Source organism: Sorex araneus, chromosome 6 (assembly GCF_027595985.1).
Source record: "Sorex araneus isolate mSorAra2 chromosome 6, mSorAra2.pri, whole genome shotgun sequence".
Taxonomy (NCBI): Eukaryota; Metazoa; Chordata; class Mammalia; order Eulipotyphla; family Soricidae; genus Sorex; species Sorex araneus.
This window is the reverse complement of record NC_073307.1, coordinates 26,051,319-26,070,813: the sequence shown is the minus strand read 5'-3', so window position 1 is coordinate 26,070,813 and position 19,495 is coordinate 26,051,319. Positions and strand designations below refer to the sequence as shown.

Sequence of the window (19,495 nt, the reverse complement as noted above, 5' to 3'; positions counted from 1 at the left end):
GGAAGTAGTTAGAGGCTTAATGGAGATTGTACTAGGAAAATTACTTTGGAGTCACTGGTGCTCATTTTCTTAGTGGGAGATATGTTCTTTTTTAGTGCATAATTAAAATAGTCTATAATCAAAATATAAAAGGCAACTGATTTAAAGAACATATATCAAAGAGAATTTCTCTGAGTAATGAAAGATTTGTATTGTAAATATGTGTTAAAAGTTAGGTCTTAGAACTTTAATAAATCATACGTTCATGGGCCAAACCTGCATTTTAAATTTAGGGTGCTGTTAAACATTTCACAGATTGATACAGGATTTTTGTTTTAGTTTTGTGCATCAGATAGTCTTTCAGATTTTCACGGAATAAAATGAAACAAAAGGAACTTTAAGAAAAAAATTAAAGTTCTCAAAGAATACTTGATTTGGGGTTCATGGAAAAATCTTTTAATTGCTGATGGTTTGGAGATTTCCAAATGACAAACTTCATTGGTCCAATTTACTGTGATTGTAATGCTTACATTCCTTAAAATGGCAGAGTGACTTAAAAAGTCATACTTCATCATGCATTCATTGACTTGTTCATAAAATGTTTGTAATTTGCAATAGAGGAAAGACTGAAACTATTATCAGCCATTATATGTTATTTGTTGGCCATATGTTTGTTTGAAATGGCTGTGGCTCAACAGAACATGGCTCATGGACAAACTATGCTGTAAATTGGCACTAAAAACCCACCTAAACAGGTAGGCATATGTTAAGAAGTTAACATGAGCCAAAATATTTTAATATAAACCAGGTTGCTTACATTGCAGGATCCCAGTCTCTTTTACAGTGAAACCTTCATTTGCATGGTTTGATCATTTTCCCCAAAACAAATTTTTAAAAACTAGTTTTAGAAAATAGATAAGATATATATGTAAATATACCAGAGTAGGTTTCTCCCTTATTCTCAACTAACCAGTTCCCTTTCTACAACCTATATCATTCAGTATTATTATTTCCTTGTGTATTGTTCCATAGACATTATTGCATATTATTTCTGTTCTTTCTATACAGTTCAAAGGCTATTAGGCATTTTTTTTTATTGATTGATATATCTTCTAGGTCTTATGTCTTAGGCAAAATGGTTTCCTCAGTCTTCTTAATGACTACATAGTATTCCAGTGTTAAAAATATAAGTGATGTAATCCTTTGTGGACTATGGATTGTTTCAAGTCCATGGTCGTTTCATTCTCTAGTCACCATTATTGTAATTTAGATCTAAGCATGTCTGTAGGACACCTTCATATGAATGTACTTGTTTGGCTGAAAGTATCAGTATGGACACTTTTGTATTTCTGGTAAATATTGTCAAGTTCTCTTTCTTAATGATTTCATCAATTTAAATTTTCCACCAATGCATGATTGTACTTTTTCTACTATATCACCAATAGAATATTAACATTGTTAATGGGAATTCTAGTAGTTTCCTATAAAGAACGATGTAACAATGTTTCTTTTGAACTGTGAATATATTTAGTTACTTAAAGAAGAGCCCCTTTATTCTTTAACTCAAAGTTTTAAATTGTTTCAGACACTAAGGCATGTAATTTATATTTAGTTTATCAGATATCTTTTTCAGTGTTTATGGAAGTCACCTTTTCTTTTGATTTAGTAATATGAAAATTTAATTAATATCTTACCTAGCATTGAGCCATCCTTAGTGTCATGATGTTTTGTTTTCATTATGTTGCTAGAATTTTGTTAGTTAAAATTTGAATTAATGTAAGATTAGTCTGGTTTCATTATTACATCCTATCTCTGTGAGAATTTTGAAGAAATGTTATAAAAATAATTTGAAAATGTTCTTTATAGTATATGTTCTGGAACAGCTTAAATAATATTGGAGTTAAATATTCCTTAAAGAATTGGTTCAGTTACTCTGTGAAATTGGGAATTTACATTTTGGTATCACTCAGACACATTTGCCTTTTACATTTACTAATTATTTTATTTTTTCTCTTCTGGCATCAGTTTTGATGATTTACTAGTGCACTCTTTTACCGATGTTTAAAGAATTGGTGTAAACTGTGGCTAGAGAGATAGTACTGTGGGTAGACTTGCCTTACACTCAGCTGACCTGGGAAATCCCTGATCCCCCATTTGTTCTCCTGATCCCTTCTAGTAGTGATCTCTGAGGACAGCTGCATATGGCCCAAAAAACAAAAACAAAAACAAAATTGGTGTAAAATTTATTTAGAATTTTTTTTTACAATAAAAAGTCCTTTTAGGGGCCAGTAGATAGTACGGGGGTTGGGGAAAGGAGTTTACCTTGCATGTGGCCAACCCAGGTTCAATCCCCAATCAGTTTTTCAGTTTTACTTTTCTATTATCATGATTTATTTTGTTATTTATGCTTTCTTTTATTATCTTGTTTTTAAACTACTTTTCCATAATATATATTTTTGAATTGCAGCTGCTAGATTTATTAGTCTTGCCATTTCCCCCTTCTAATTCATTTCCATATGCCTTTCTATTCATTTTTTGTGGTGGGGGTGGTGGGGCCTTCACCACGAAGTGTGCAGGGACTACTCTGTGGCTCAGAGGTTGCTTCTAGCACTGACTGGGGGTAGAACTCAGGCTTCCCGCATGCCAGGCATATCCTCAGTCCTTTGAGCTATCCTTCTAGCCTCTTCATTCATGTTCTTTCCTGTTCTCCCTGTTAATTTTGTCATTAGGTATCTACCTTCTTGATTAGCTGCCTAATTTTTATTCTTTGAAAATCATTAATTTAAGTAAAGATATTTATTGATATGTTCTTGTAGATGTTTCCTACATATAGTGCTTACATTTTCTAAGAATTTAAAAACAAGGAATTACATTTTTTTCTAGGTAGTACGTTTTGTCACTTTTGTGATTTCGGTTTTGTTTTTTATTTGGGGGCTGGGGTGATCTCTAGCAGTGCTCAGGGAACCATGTGTGGTGCCAGGGATTTGAAGCAGGGTTGGCTGCATGCAAGGCAAGCATCTAAACCCCTGCCCTATCTCTGAGGCTCCTCTTTTCAACTTTACTAAAGAAAGTTACCATACCATTTATACTTTTTAGAATGTATTTGAGTATCACTGTATCACTGCATCACTGTCATCCTGTTGCTCATTGATTTGCTTGAGCGGGCACCAGTAATGTCTCCATTGTGAGATTTGTTGTTACTGTTTTTGGCATATCGAATACACCACGGACAGCTTGCCAGGCTCTACTGTGTGGGCAGGATAATCTCAGTAGCTTGCTGGGCTCTCTGAGAGGAATGGAGGAATCGAACTGCATGCAAGGCAAACGCCCTCTCTGCTGTGCTATTGCTCCAATCTGTATTTGAGTATATTACCAGTTTTTTTTTTAATTTTTATTTATTTATTTATTTTTGCTTTTTGGGTCACACCCAGCAATGCACAGGGGTCACTCCTGGCTCATGCACTCAGAAATCACTCCTGGCGGTGCTCAGGGGACCATATGGGATGCTGGGATTTGAACCCGGGTCGTCCACATGCAAGGCAAATGCCCTACCCGCTGTGCTATCACTCCAGCCCCTATTACCAGTTTTTAAGAATATAAAATGCAGCAAGTTGTTTTAAAAAAAAAAATTTTTTTTTTTAGCACGCGGCTGACCCGAGTTTGATTCTTCCGCCCCTCTCAGAGAGCCCGGCAAGCTACCGATAGTATCGAGCCCACTCGGCAGAGCCTGGCAAGCTACCCGTGCGTATTGGATATGCCAAAAACAGTAACAATTAGTCTCTCAATGAGAGATGTTACTGGTGCCCGCTCGAACAAATTGATGAGCAACGGGATGACAGTGACAGTGATAGTGACAGCTTTCAAAGTACTTTATGTTTTTAATTGAATCTTTGTGAGATAGACCCTTACAAAGCTGTTCATGATTAGGTTTCAGTTGTACAGTGTTCCAACACCCATCCCTCCACCAGTCTACATTTTCCAGCACTAATGTCTCCAGGTTTCCTTCCATCACCGCCCACCCCCCAGCCTGCCACTCTTCCCTCCCTCCCTCCCTCCCTTCCTCTCTCTTTCTCTCTCTCTCTCTCTCTCTCTCTCTCTCTCTCTCTCTCTCTCTCTCTCTCTCTCTCTCTCTCCTCTCCTTTTGGTCATTATGGTTTGCAATACAGATACTGAAAGGTTGTCAGGAATATCCCTTTACCTAGCAAGTAGTTTTTGTTTTGCTGGGAGTGGGGGCACACCTGGTTGTATTCAGGGCTTATTCTTGGCTCTGTGCTTAGGGATCACTTCTTGTAGGGCTTGGGGACTATCTGCAGTGCTGGGGATTGCTGTGAGTTGGCTGTGTGCAATGCAAGCACTTTACCTGATGCACTGTATCTCTGGCCTCTGCTTTTTATGTAATGTATTTAAATATTCCATACCTTTTCTTTGTCTACTTGATCTGTGTGGATTAAGGTATGAAAATCACATCTATGACTAATTCTGTTTGTTCTGTGTGTCCTATTATTTCTTCTCACTGATTTTGATGATGTATTATAGCATAAATATTCATAATTATTCAGTCTTCATTGTGGATATTCCTTTTAATTATAAGTTACTTATATGATTTCTTTGTGTGTGTGTGTGTGTGTGTGTGTGTGTGTGTGTGTGTGTGTGTGTAGCAAGATAGTCTTCATAGAATGAAACTGACTTAGAAGTGAGGGGGAAGGGCTGGAGAGATAGCACAGTGAGTAGAGCGTTTGCCTTACAGGAGTAATTCCTGATTGCATGAGCCAGGAGTAACCCCTGTGCATCGCCGGGTGTGACCCAAAAAGAGAAAAAAAGTGAGGGGAGATTTGAGAGGTAGTAAAGCAGGGAAGTCACCTGTCTTGAATGTGGCTGACCCAACACATGACTCAACACAGGGCAGGGTTCCTTGAACCTGTCAGAAATAATCTCTGAGCACAGAGTGAGGAGGAAGCCCTAAAAACTGCTGGGTATAACCAAAGGTCAAGAAATTTAAAAATGTATTTTTATGGGGTTAGAGAGATAGGTAGGACACTTGCCTTACATGCTGCTGACCTGGATTGATCCCTGGCACCCACCCCACCCTACCCCCAAGTCCTGCCAAGAGTAATCCCTGAGCACAGAGCCAGGAGTGCTCAGGATTACTCTAGGCAGGACTTGGCAGGAGTGCTCTAGCCCTAAGCACAACCAGGTACAGCCCAAAAATGAACAAATGAAAAATAAATTCAAGGAAAGAAAAAAAATCAGAAAGCTTTTTTTTGGGGGTGTCTGCAGTGATAGTATAGCGGGTAAGTTGCTTGCTTGCCTTGCCTGCCTCCAGCCCTGATCTGATTCCCCAGTAACCTAGATGGTCCCCTGAGCACCACCAGGTTATGGCTCAAAAGCAAGCAAACAAAAAGGGATGTGAGGAGAGAAATAGAGGGAGTACATGTTCAACAGAGCCAGAATCTAGAAAAAACCCAAGTGCCCGAGAACAGATGACTGGTTAAAGAGACTTTGGTATACTCACATGCTGGGGGAAAAGGCAGCTCAGACAGAGAAGGAACACCAAGTAAGATGTGGTTGGAGAACCCATTCGGGAAGGGAGATGTGTGCTGAAAGTAGACTATGGATTGAACATGATGGCCACTCAATGCCCCTTTAGCAAACCACAACACCCAAAAGGAGAGAGAGAACAAAAGGGAATGCCCTGCCACAGAGACGGGGTGGGGTGGAGGGTATGGGATTGGGGGGTGGGAAGGATACTTGGTTCATTGGTGGTAGAGAATGGGCACTGGTGGAGGAATGGGTTCTAGAACATTGTATGAGGGAAGCACAAGCAAACGAAAATGTGTAAATCTGTAACTGTACCCTCGTGGTGATTCACTAATTAAAAAATAAACAGTAATAAAAGAAACTTTGGTACATCTATACAATGGAATACTATGCAGCTGTTAGAAAAGATGAAGTCATGAACTTTATATATAAGTGGATCAACATGGACAGTATTATGCTAAGTGAAATGAGTCAGAAAGAGACAGACATAGAAATATTGCACTCATCTGTGGAATATAAAATAGCAGAGTAGGAGACTAACACCCAAGAATAGTAGAAATAAGTACCAGGAGGTTGGCTCCATGGCTTGGATGGCCTCACATGCTGGGAGAAAAGGCAGCTCAGATAGAGAAGGGAACACGGTGATTCACTAATTAAAAAATAAATAATTTTTTTTTAAAAAAAGAGAGAGAGAGCATGAACTTTTCCAGAGAGGAAAACGAAAGCAAAGAGAGATCAAACAAACTATAGAGATACATGTTCAAGAGGAAACACTGCCTTAAATATGTTCAATATAACTCCTTTAATATACATATGTATATGATGCACGTCTGTATATATTGGATTTGGGGCCATACCCAGTGGTGCTCAAGATTTACTTTTATTTTGGCTCTGTGTCCAAGAATCACTCATTTATTTATTTATTTACTTTTATTGAATCATGGTGAGGTGCAGTTACAAAGCTTTCATGATTGAGTTTTAGTCATACAATAATCAGACACCCATCCCTCCACCAGTGCATATTTTCCAATACGACTAACCGCCTTCCCACCCCCCACCATCCCAACCCTCCTCCTACCTCCATGACAGACAGTTTACCCCATAATTCTCTCTCTACTTTTGGGCATTATGGTCTGCAATACAGATACTGATTTGCCATCATATTTGGTCCTTTATCTACTTTCAACACACATCTCCCATCCTGAACGACCCCTCCAACCATCATTGACTTAGCGATCCCTTCTGTATTCCAGCTGCCTTCTCCCCCAGCTCATGAGGCAGGCTACCAACCATGGAGCAATATTCCTGGCCCTGTCTCTACTGTCCTTGGGTGTCAGTCTCATATTATGTTATTTTATAACAGGAATCACTCTTGGCAAGCTCTGGTGACCATATGGGTGCTGGGGATTGAACCAGGGCCAACCACATCACAAAGCATAGCACCCAGCCTGCTGCTCTCCCTCCCCAGCTCCTAAATGTTTTTCTAAACATTTGCTTATATCTTTTGTTGCTTTGGTGCCACACCCAGTTATGTTCAGAGTTTACTTTTGGCTCTGTGCGCATGTGTCACACTTGATGGTGCTCAGGTTTCCACATGGGGTGCTGAAGGTTGAACCTGGGCCAGCCATGTGCAAGGCAAGCACTCTGCCTGCTGTTCTGTCTCTGTGGTGCTGACTATGCCTTTTTATTTCCAGTGATTGAGTTATGCTTTTTGATTCATAAATTTTAAATTATAAAGCTCTCTTTTTCTTTTTAATTTTTTTTTTTAGCTTTTTGGGTCACACCTGGCGATGCACAGGGGTTATTCCTGGCTCTGCACTCAGGAATTACTCCTGGCGATGCTCAGGGGACCATATGGGATGCTGGGATTTGAACCCGGGTTGGCCGCCTGCAAGGCAAATGCCCTACCCGCTGTGCTATCGCTCCAGCCCCCTCTTTTTTAAATTTTTATTTAAATTTTTTTAGTAAGGCATTGATCTGCAAAGTTGTTTATAATAGCATACAATGTTCCAATCCCCCACCAATGTCCCCAGGTTGCCCCCCACCCCCCAGCCTACCCCCTACCCTCTTGCCAGGTGTAACAGATTTATTCAATATTACTTGCTCTAACTATACTTGAAGGAATGGCAAATGGAATTATCAATAAAAGTCAGTTTATGATGATTGATACTAAATGATTTATTTATTTATTGCTTTTTGGGTCACATCCAGCAATGCTCAGAGGTTACTCCTGGCTCTGCACTCAGGAATAACTCCTGGCAGTGCTCAGGGGAACATATGGGATGCCGGGAATTGAACCCGGGTTGGTCGCATGCAAGGCAAACATCCTACCCGCTGTACTGTCGCTATGATTGCTAAGTGATTTAACCAATATAAATAAGACATTTATTCATTATTGACAGTGTATAATATCCTTTGCAAGCTAGGAGTAAACATACCTTTTTTTTTGCTTTTTGGGTCACACCTGGCGATGCACAGGGGTTACGCCTGGCTCTGCACTCAGGAATTACCCCTGGCCATGCTCAGGGAACCATATGGGATGCTGGGATTTGAACCCGGGTCGGCCGCGTGCAAGGCAAACGCCCTACCCGCTGTGCTATCTCTCCAGCCCCAAACATACCTTTCTTAATCTAATAGAGGGCAACCGTATTCACCATTAGTGAGTGCCATACTCAATGCCACATGATGGAGAGGTTTTGTTTTTTCTTTTTGTGTCACACCCAGTGATGCTCAGGGGTTACTCCTGGCTTTGCAATCAGGAATTACCCCTGGCGGTGCTCAGGGGACCATATGGGATGCTGGGAATCGAACGTGGGTCGGCTCCATGCAAGGCAAATGCCCTACCCGCTGTGCTATTGCTCCAGCCCCTGAAGGGCAGTTTGTCCTGTCATTTGGAGAAGCTCTTTAACACCTCTTGTAAAACTGGTCTCAGGGCTGTGAATTCCCTAAACTGGTGCCTGTTTGTGAAACCCTGTCGTTCCCTTAAATATGAATGATAATCTGATTAGATAGAGTGTTCTTCATAACATGTCTATTCCCTTGAGTTTTTGTATTCTCTCCTTCTATACTCTGGCTCATAGAGTTTACTTGATAAACCAACCATATGTCTTATGACATCTCCTTTATGTATAAGCTTCTTTTATGATCTTGCTGCTTTCAGTTTTCTGCCTATCTTTGGATTTTGTCACTTTAAGTATAGTGTGTCTTAGAGTTTTCCTAGTTAGTCTGTTTTTGCTGGGACCCTTTGGGCCTCTTAGATCTCAGTACCTATATTCCTCAACTCTGGGAAATTCTTATTGATGATTTCTTTAACTGTTGTTTTTTTTAATCACATTTGCTTTCCTATTCTTCAGGGACTGCAATGATTTTTATATTGTTCCTCTTGAACTCATCCCATAGTTCTCTCAAGAGTGCTGTTCATTTCTTCTCAGACTATTTCCCACTGTCTTCCATTTCTTAGCATTTTCTTCCTCTCATCTTGGAGATCCTGATCTTCTTGCCTAGCTTCTTTTATTCTGCTAATTCAGAGCTTCTATTGATTTTTTTTTTTAAATACTACCCATCATGTTCCTCATTTCCAATTGTAGTGGTGTTTTCATTTTGAGTTTTATACTTTCTTGTGCTTTGCTGACTACCTGTGCCATCATTTCTTTGAGTTCATTGAACATCTTCATCATGGTGGCACTAAAGACATGGAGGATTTACTAGTGTTGCTTATGTCTCCAGTGATACTGTTTTTGCTCATTGAGCTTGGTGGGGCTCTAAGTGTTTCCCTCATTGCTTTTCTGGTGTTTTGCTGAGCTAGGTTTGGGTCTCTGCAGTTAGAGTCCCCAGAATAGTGGAGCAGCAAGCTGTGGTAAGGGCCCATGTATGTGGTGCAGGTTGGATGCGGAGACTAGTGGAGTCTCAGGAAGGGAGGCGCTCTGCCTCCTGTTCTGGATTAGGCCCTGTGATGTCTGGAGGCCACACCTGGAATCAAGGAGCAGCTCGAGGAGCAGTTCATAAAGTTCTCAACTCATTAGATTTAGGCTCTTGACAATTAATTCATTGTGAAGATGTATTTGGCCTTATGCAGCATAATAGTGGAGCTGGAGTGATAGTACAGTGGTAGTGTACATGCCTTGAATATGGCCTCCCCGGGTTTAATCCCCGGCATTTCATATGGTCCCCCGAGCTCCCCAGGAGTGATTCCTGAGTGCCGAGCCAGGAATAACCCCAAAGCACCACCAGGTGTGGTTCAGAAACAATGACAACAAAAAAGTGACAGAAACAACTTAAGTTTTTCTTCCTTCTTTTAAGTCCAAATATGGGAGGGTGGGATTGCAGGGAGATAGATAAAGAGAGCGAGAGTCACGTGAGACTTTGAATTCATTCTGTGACACCACACAATCCCCTGACCTGCTGGACTTGACCTCTGAGCACCTCTAAGAATCCCAACCTTCAATAATCCCAATTTGATAGTGTTTTCTTTGTCTCACTTGAATTGTGTTTTTCTTTAATTGTTTTATGTTTCCATATAACTAACTATCCTCTATTTCTTTAGTGCTTAGATTTTATTTTTTAGATGGCATCTTCCGTATTAAATAATATAAAAATTAATTGCGAAATTGCCTGTGTGGGTATTTTTGGTGGGGAACATTTGGGGGCCCTACCTGGTGATGCTCAGGAATTACTCCTGGCTCTGCTAAGTGCTCCTGAGCACTCCTAAGCAGTGCTCAGGGGACCATGTGGTGCCAGGGATTGAACTGAGGTCAGTTGCATACAAGGCAAGTGTCTCTACCTTTGTGTTATCTTTTTAGTTCAATTAATAAATATTTTTTAATTTTTAGTGCTTATGTTTCATACCTTTAAATATATATCCGTATCTACTTATATATATACATATATGTATATATATACTTCCATACTTTATCAGTTTTCAAAGTTCTTAAAAGTTTTGTTTTCCCCGTTACTTTTCAACCTGTTTAATGGTACTATAGTATTATATAATATTTGGGTTCCATTCTGTGACTATAATTCCCACAACTGTTTTAATTATTCGTTTAGCAACATCCAGTGTTGCTCAGGGCTGGACCTCCTGGTGCTGAGGAGCCACTCCAGGGATGCTCTGGGATGTGCCATGCCAGTCCTTCCTCCAAGGGGAGATAGTACGGCAGGGGATGGGGAGGTAGGGTGCTTGCTTTGCACACTACTGACCTAGGCGCTAGCCCTGAGTCCCATGTGGTTCCCTAAATCCCTGAGCTTTGCCCGGAGTGATTCCTGAGTGCAGAGCCAGGAGTAAGCCCTGAGCATCACTGGGTATGACCCAGACACAAACAAAAAAGCATTCCTACATCCAAATGAGTTTATTGCTCATAGCCAGTAACTTTGGTGTAGATTCTTGATCTCTTACTTAAATGCTATCTCATAGTATTTTTCCCCAGGACAATGAATGGGACTTACTCTCATTCTCCGAGGCACTGCATTACAAAACTTCCCTCTTGTTCTCAGGGGGATGGTGCAAAGAGCTGCTGTGCCTCTGCATGCGGGCGGCTCAGGTTTCATCCCCGCACCACATGGTCCCTCACGTGCCATGCCAGGAATAGCCCCTAGCACTTCAAGCTATGGCCCCAGAGCAAACAAACAAATTGTCCCTATATTACTTTTGAGCAGTAGTTTATCTGGGTATGAAATTCCTCACACTTTCATTCCTTAAAATTTTTATAAGGCGTTGTTCCTGTTAATTCTTTGTTGAATGTCATAAATGAAAATGAAGTCAGCCATACTCTCTTCATCCTTAAGGTTATAGTCATATTTTTGGAGTGGATGCCAAGAGAATATTTATAAGGATGTGTAAATAGCTTAATTCTTCTGGTGTCCAAATTTCAATCTTTTGTTTCTGAGGATTTTTTTGAATCACATTAGCATATTTTGTTATCTAATTGACAGCCATTTTCTATATTTTATCTACTTTGTGTTTTCTCTTTTTATTATTTTCTAATTCCACATAAATTATTTCTACTTCATTTTGCCTTTTGTCTCAGTTACTTCTCTAAGCTTCTTACTGTGTTGTAAGTGGTGTCTGTTCTGCGAAAGGCTGTTTGCCGTTTTCTTTGATAAAGTGGTTATAGAAAAAGCCTGTATTTTCAGTCAGATTTTAGATCCCAACTGACATCCTAGTAACAAGTAGGGAGTGCTGTTAAAAGAGATCTTCGAAAGGAGACAAAATACTTTTACCATTTGTCAAGTTTGCTATTTAGTTATATTCCTTCTTTATTATATTCTAGATTTTTAAAAAAAATTACCGTTGAAGTTTTGTTTTTTACCTCTTGGTCATTCATCTAACTCCCTTCATAAATTATACTTTGATTTGAATGTATATTGTGAAAGGATTTCAACCTGAAGATTTAAAAATAAATACTTTGAGATCATTGACTCTGTTATATGGGAGGTTTATGGAAGTATCTCTCTGCTGCCAATGCAGATTAAGTATTCTCTTTCCCCCCATCCCTCACATGATGATGCAATATTTATGTCTAAAACTCAACTGTGAATAACTTTGCAAACCACAGTGCTGTAATAAAATAAAATTAAAATGGTACATGACAAGTTTTAAGCTTCAAGTTTAAGAAGCTTGAGTTTATCAGGGTTTTTGATACTTTATAAATGCAAATATTAGGTGACAGTTGAACTATGTAAAGCTGTGGAAAATACAAATTTGGAAGATTTTTTAAAAAAGAATTGTTTTGGAGAATTTTGGGAGGAGTATTGCCATTTTGACAATGTTGATTCTCCCGAACCATGAGCAGGGGATATGTTTCCATTTCCTCATGTCCTCTTTTATTTCATGGAGTAACGTCTTATAGTTTTCTTTATAGAGGTCTTTTACTTCCTTAGTTAAGATAATTCTGAGGTACTTGATTTTCTGGGGCACGATTGTGAATGGGATTGCTTTTTTCATGTCCCTTTCCTCTGTCTCATTGTTTGCATATAGGAAGGCCATGGATTTTTGGGTACTGATTTTATAGTCTGAAACTTTACTGTACAAGTCTATTGTTTCTAAGAGTTTCTTAGTAGAGGCTTTAGGCTTCTCTAGATATAGTATCATATCGTCTGCAAATAGTGAGAGTTTTATTTCTTCTTTTATTATCTGGATGCCCTTGAAATCTTTTTCTTGCCTAACAGCTATCGCAAGTACTACCAGTACTATATTGAACAGGAGTGGTGAGAGTGGACATCCTTGTCTTGTCCCTGATCTTAGAGAAAAGGCCCTTAGTTTTTCCCCATTGAGGATAATGCTTGCCATAGGCTTGTGTTTGGAGAATTTTTTAATGAGACCTTTTTCCTTTCAATTTGGATAAAGTTATGATAGTTTTTATTTTATCAGCATTCCTTTTAGAATGTCATATCTATAATGGAATGCATTTTGCTACTATGCTTATATTAGTGGTTAAAGATGCTCTGATTTAGTTTGTTTTTGAAGGGGGTGCATAAGGGTTACTCCTGGCGTTGCATTCAGGAATCACTTCAGAGCACCATATGGGATGCTGGGAATCAAACCAGGTTGGCTGAGTGCAAGGCAAGCCGTCCTATCCGCTACGCTATTACTCTGGCCCTGATTTATTTTATTCTTGGGCAATAGTAAGGGATTTTAGACAAATCTTTCATCTGTTAGGATTACATAGTTCAAAGAAATTGTGGTCCCGGTGACTGCTTCTCCTTTGCCTCTTCTTCCTCTTCTACTCCTGGTCTTCCTCCTTCTTCTCTTCCTCTTCCTTCTCCTCCTCCTCTTCAGGACCGTATGCAGTGTCAGAGTACAGCCTTACTCTCTGTACTACCTCTTTGGTCCCTTAACTGGTTTCTTCCCCTCATATAATCTAGAGATTCAGTTATAACATACAAGATAAGGGACTGAAACAGGCATCCAAGGAACTTAACATGTATCCCTCCAAGCCTGGTTTGAATCCTGATACCACCTATAGTCCTCCAAGCTCAGAGACAAGTAGACCCTTAGCCCCGATGGGTCTGGCTCCAAAACCAAGACCTACCCTCTTCCAAATATTTAGATAACAAAACAAGCAGCAGTGGAGAGTGACTGTTGTTTCCACTGATGATTCTGTCCGGTTTTGCTTGATCTTCCTTCTTCTAACAGAAGAAACCATTAGACCTTAATGTCAAAACGGAAAATAAAATGTCTTCCCAATAAAATGTCTTCTGAGATAAAAACTTTATTACGGGTGGCAGAGTATTGTTTGAAATGGAATCTTCCGAAACCATGCAGTTAGCGGCAACCTGGATGGATTGTAAGCTATCATTCTAAGTGAAAGGAGTCAGAAGGAATAAGACAATCATTTGAATGATCTCGTTCATCTGTGGATATAAAGAAGCAAAGAAGGACTAAGGCCCCAACAGAGATCATGCCAGCAGGAGAGAGGGCCCCGGTGCCAAAGCCGGGGAGGGACAAGGGATGTTGGGGCAGCGGCAGAGAGTGGTAGGAGTGGTGAAGCAGCATTGCAGGGATAAAGCAGCAACATGGAGACTGTTGTGGGCTACATGACCTCAATCTAAACAGATCTGAAAAATAAACAGGGCCAAAGAGAAGGACCAACGGGCTGAGTGTCTGGAGGAGGTCCAGGTGCCATCCCAGCCACTGCTGAGTTCCCCGAGTACTGCTGGGCATGGGCCCCAAACAGACAGCTGAAAACATGAAAGTTGATAGTGAATTAAAAGGTTTTTCGGTGTCATTGTAAAAAAAATTAGTGGAATTATTGTTGAATAATAAATATAAGTGTATTAGTAAAAAATGAAACGGGACTTTCTATATTTTTCACTGCTAACTCGGAAATGTGATTTAATGTCATTTGTTGATCTAAAAAACGTGATCTGATTGACATCAAATTGGTTTTGCTAGGTAATATTGAAGACGGGCCAGAGAGATAGTACAGTGGGCAGCGTATACTTGCCTTGCATGCAGCCAGCCCAGGTTCGATCCTCAGTGTCCCAGGTAGTCCCCTGAGCACTGCTAGTTTTGATCCCTGAGCAGGAGCCAGGAGTAAACCCTGAGCTCCAAAACAAAAAAATCAGAAAGAATTTTGAAGCCAAATATTTATTTATGTGGGTGTAGTTTCCTGTGAATTTGATCTAACTTTCAAGTTAATGTACTTAGAGTCTTACCAAGTATTTCTGCCTTCTGGACACAATAGACAGACTCCTGTTGTTTGTAATTACCCTCAAAAAAATTGAAAGCAAGCAAAATACATGCATTTTTTTTTTTCCTTTTTAGGATGTTTGACTTGTATTTAGCAAATGCAGGTTTGCTCTTTTCCTGTGATAAGAATACACAACTCTACAGGGCCACACTTCCACTCCTGCTGCATCTACAGGCCTCTGCACCGAGTTGGGGCTGTGCAAACCAGTAGCAGGAAGACCCCCAAAAGGCAAAAGTCCTTTCGTCCCTCCTGTTCTGCCTGGGCGATGGGAGGAGCTGTTTATTTCTGCCAGTACCTATTCCTGATACATACCCATGCGACAGTTTCCATAGTGTACCAGTTGCTATCTCCGCGCCCTCGTCACTAAAATCAAAAGGAACTGAGCTCTGACAAAAGTGGTTCCTTCGCTTGGAGGCCAGGTAGTAAAATCCAGGGCACTGCATTGAAGGGAAATTATTCCCATGCAATTTTCAAGAGTCTCGTCTTGAGGACAATTAAACAGTCCAGACAGGTCACTGGGTGAGACCAATTTCCTGGTTTGTTTATTTGAGCCTGATTGTTTTCACCATCGAGCAGCAGGTCACAGCCCTGTTACGGTGTCACCTTGGCTCTGCAGAGAGCAGTTCCTTTCCGTTTGATTTCTGCAGGCTTCCCAGGAGTGTCCTAGCCATGTCTTTATCTAGTTGGCTTGCTCTGGTGTCTCCCTAAGGTCCAGGGCAGAGGGCAGTGTCACTAATCACTTTTGACTTCTTTTTCAGGCATTTGGCTTTATGTCCCGAATTGCCCTTCAAGCGGAGAAGATGAATCATCACCCAGAGTGGTTCAATGTGTACAACAAGGTAACTAATTTGCCTTATTTCAGGATCATCTAAATTATGGAGGAAGAACCTTCTTTCCTCCTTTCTTTGCCATCCTATGTATGCAACTAAGTGTCATTTGGCAAGTATTCTCTTTCCCTCTCCAGAATCCCTGTGTTACAGTATTGCAAATTAGTAACAAATTTTCAGATCAGCTCCAGAGAACAGTGACTAAGCTCTCTATTTTCATGCTTGTTATCTACTGAAACTAACTTGAGAAAGTTAGGCTAAATTAAGCTTTACAGTTAAACTTGAATGCTAGCCATGAGGATACATTTTAAACCCGCTTTAAGGCAAATTATTGAAGTACATGGTAGTGAATAAGGCAGATATGGCCGTATTTATTTAATTGAAGTAATCTTTTTCAAGAACTGAGCTTTTAATAATAGCAATTCAGTTTTCTAACCTCAGTGGGAATTAATTGACCTTCAGACAAATAACAGACGAAAAGGACTCCAGTAAGTCATTTCAAGGGAGCTCGGTGAGAAGAATCGAGCACCCCTGCCCCCACAAAGTCCTGCCTTAACGTCACTCATTTGATGTGTCTTGTCATCCAGATTTTGGTGGGATGTATTTTTGCTTGGGAAGTTCTCTGTGAATAACTCAGTGTATGCAACTTCTAGGATTTCAAATCTTCTTTTCTAGTTTCCTGATTTTGCCATACTTTTCCCTTTTTTGTTTTCTGTGCACATCTGGCAGTGCTCGGGGCTCCCCCCAGGTCTGTGGCTGCTGGTGACTGGGGGCTTCGTGGTGCCAGGATAGAGCCTGTTGAACTGCCTCTCCCACCCTGCTCTTGCCTTTTGAATTGATTGGACGAGAAGCAGTGGGCTGTTGATCTGTTCTTCCACCACATCCCACCCCATTTTTTGGGAGATGAACATTTAAAAGCATCTTTGCCAAGATAGACATTTGATAGCTTGGTTTCCTCAATGGCCTAAAAATAGTTGGTGGAATATTGGGTCCTCTGTCTCTCTCTCTCCCTCTGTCTCTCCCTCTCCCCCTACCCCTTCTCTTTTTCTCTCCCCACCCCCACCCCGGTCTCTCAGTTACTGTGCTATTCCTCTAGATTTTCAGCTCTCTCTGTGTGTGTGTGTTTCTGTCTCTGTCTCTGTCTCTGTCTCTTTCTCTTCTTTGCTTTTTGGGCCATACCCAGTGATGCTTAGGGGTTACTCCTGGTTCTGCACTCAGGAATTCCTTCTGGCAGTGCTCCAGGGACCATATGGGATGCTGGAAATCGAACCCAGGTCAGCTGTGTGCAAGACAAACACCCTATCTGCTGTACTATCTCTCTGGCCCTCTCTTTTTTTCTTAAGGTACACTTTGGATTCTAGCAACTGAATAGCTTTTAATGTGAAAAAATCATTTTGTTTTATTTAATTTTTCATCTTGGGGCTTTATCCAGAGATGCTCAGGGGCTTCTCCCAGCTTGGTGATCAGAGGGTTGCTCTGAGCAGTGCTAAGGGGACGTGCAGCTGCAGGGATCAAACCCAGGAGTCATGACTGCAAAGTATGTACTCTGTTCCGCTGAATTCTCTCGAGCCCTGGGAGAACCTGTTTATTCATGGGCAGCTACCAGGACCCAGGCTGACGCTTAAATTGACCCTGGAGTTTCAGCTAATTGGCTCTTAGAAAGTTTGGGCTTACTCATAATGTAATTCTCATTTACTCTCCCCCCAATTCTTAGATGTGAATGTTGAACAGTGGATTGATTTCATATTTTCTGCCTTTTTCGTTTTTGTTTTCGGTGGTGGTGGTGGTGGTAAGGTGGTTGTTGGGCTGTCCCTGGCTCTGTGCTCAGGGATCACTCCTCACGGTGCTCAGGCAACCACCCTCAGTGCCCGTGGTTCAGACTGAGGTCAGCTGCATGCAAGGCAAGCGCCTTACCTCCTGGACTATCTCTAGAGCCCATGAATTCATTTCTGAACTGCCAAAGGAGATTACCTCGAATTGCAGCGAAGGTTTTAAAAGTCGCTTCTCTCTTTTGCAGGTGCAGATTACGCTCACCTCACATGATTCTGGTGGACTGACCAAACGAGATGTAAAACTGGCCAATTTTATTGAAAAAGTAGCCGCCTCTGTGTGATTTATTCCAAAATGCATATCAAGTCATGTTCATATCATAGCTGGGATGTATTTTGGAGTGATTCGAGCCTTTAAATTTAGTTCACCTTTATACCACATTTTGTAAGACCAGCGCTTCAAATACAAGATAATTTAAACTTGAATCTAAAGTAATTTTTATTACATCCAGTCACACGTATAATCTACCTTATAAGGCAGATTAACCTGTCATTATATTAATAATATTCAAAAGGAGAAATAGTATTCTTATAGGCCAGAAGTTAGGATGGAGTAGTATTCATGCATTTTATAATCCAGAAATTCAGCTGATTACAGTGACTTTAAAAATATATAGTTATAAGGTAGAAAAAAATTATGAACTCCGAAGATACCCGGGATATTGGTGGTGGGGAATGTGCACAGTGGAGGGATGGGTGTTTGATCATTGTGAGATTGTAACCCAAACTTGAAAGCTTGTAACTATCTCATGGTGATTCAATAAAATTTTAAAAATTAAAAAAGAATTTTAACTGTATGTGATATTTATAAAGCTGAAGTTGAATTGGATTCTAGTTGCTGTTATTAGTTAAGTGTTAGTTGGATTAAAAAAGCGAAAGAGAGTTGGGTGAAACAGCCCTGGCCCAGAGACTTCCAATTGAATCCCAAAATGAATTAGTGCCATTCGGAGATGTTCCTGGAACCCAACGATTTACAACCTAGAAATTTACATTTACAATTGCGGCCATTCGAGCTCTCATGATATTCAAAATGAGCAAAGGAAAATAAAGGATCTAGCGTCTGCCCCTGGCAGATAGGCTTGAATAGTGGTGGGAAATTTTGAGCAAAACATCACTTGTGTCACTTGTCATCCTGTTGATCTTCAGTTTGCTCACACAAAACATAATGCCCCAAGTTAGAAGAGAGTATTGGGGAAATTGTCTGCCTTAGAGGCAGTAGGGTGAGGACTGGGATGTGGGTGGTGGAGAATGTGCACTGGTGGAGGGATGGTGTTCCATCATTCTATGGCTGAATCTCAAACATGGAAGCTTTGTAACTCTATCTCACGATGATACAATTTAAAAAACAAAGTAATGTGGAGCTCATGCCCAAACAATCAGCTTAATCAACGGCTGAACATATAGCAGTACTCCTACATTATTAAAAAAAAAAAAAGTTGCGTGAGGGGCTAGGGAGACAGTACAGCAGGTAGGGTTACACATGATTGACGTAGATTTAATGCTGGCACCCCACTTGGTCCCCCAAGCCCTGTGAGTAGTGTGATTGCTGAGAGCAGAGCCAGAAGTAAGCCTTGAGGACAGCCAGGTATAGCCCCAAAACAAAAACAAAACTTTTGGTGAGCCATATCTTGTTTTCAGCAGGGAGTTGAAGGAAGGACCTGTTTCATCCATGACTTCAAGCAAGGTGGGGCAGTATGAATGTCCCCAGGCCCCTAACAGTGCAGTGGCAATGCCCACAGAGAACATCAGGAAGATATTTATCTTTCTAATATTATAATTGCTCCTCATATGTTTGCATATTGTAATCACATTTAAATTTTACGTTCAAGGTAGATGATAAGTCTTTTACATACAGCCTTGTGCCGATTAAATTCCTGTCATGACATAGGAATTTGCAGTTCTAAGTACATTGAGTATAAAGAATGTTCTTAATGAGCAGTAGAATATATATTGAAAGAATATATGAATATTCATTCAAGGACCATAAATTTATTAAACATGAAAAAATATCTAAACATTTAACAATAGAATGAATATACCCTGAATACTTATATCCTCATCAGAGAGATTGAATAGATTTAAGATTTTGCACTGATTGCCTCATGTTATCTTGTTTCTTTGCTGCCTCCCTCCC

The 19,495-nt window shown here is 40.4% G+C and overlaps 1 protein-coding gene across 2 annotated transcripts in view; it reads left to right on the top strand.

The window, feature by feature from the left end:
- Positions 1-18,106, top strand: part of PCBD2 (pterin-4 alpha-carbinolamine dehydratase 2) — a 66,376-nt gene extending 48,270 nt beyond the window's left edge. For both annotated transcript variants that reach the window (XM_055142653.1, XM_055142654.1), the window contains 2 exons: positions 15,464-15,544; positions 17,550-18,106. In XM_055142653.1, the coding sequence (XP_054998628.1) occupies positions 15,464-15,544; positions 17,550-17,645 (177 nt within the window). In that variant the 3' untranslated portion in view covers positions 17,646-18,106. The remainder of the gene's footprint in view (positions 1-15,463; positions 15,545-17,549) is intronic.
- Positions 18,107-19,495: the final 1,389 nt, after the last annotated feature.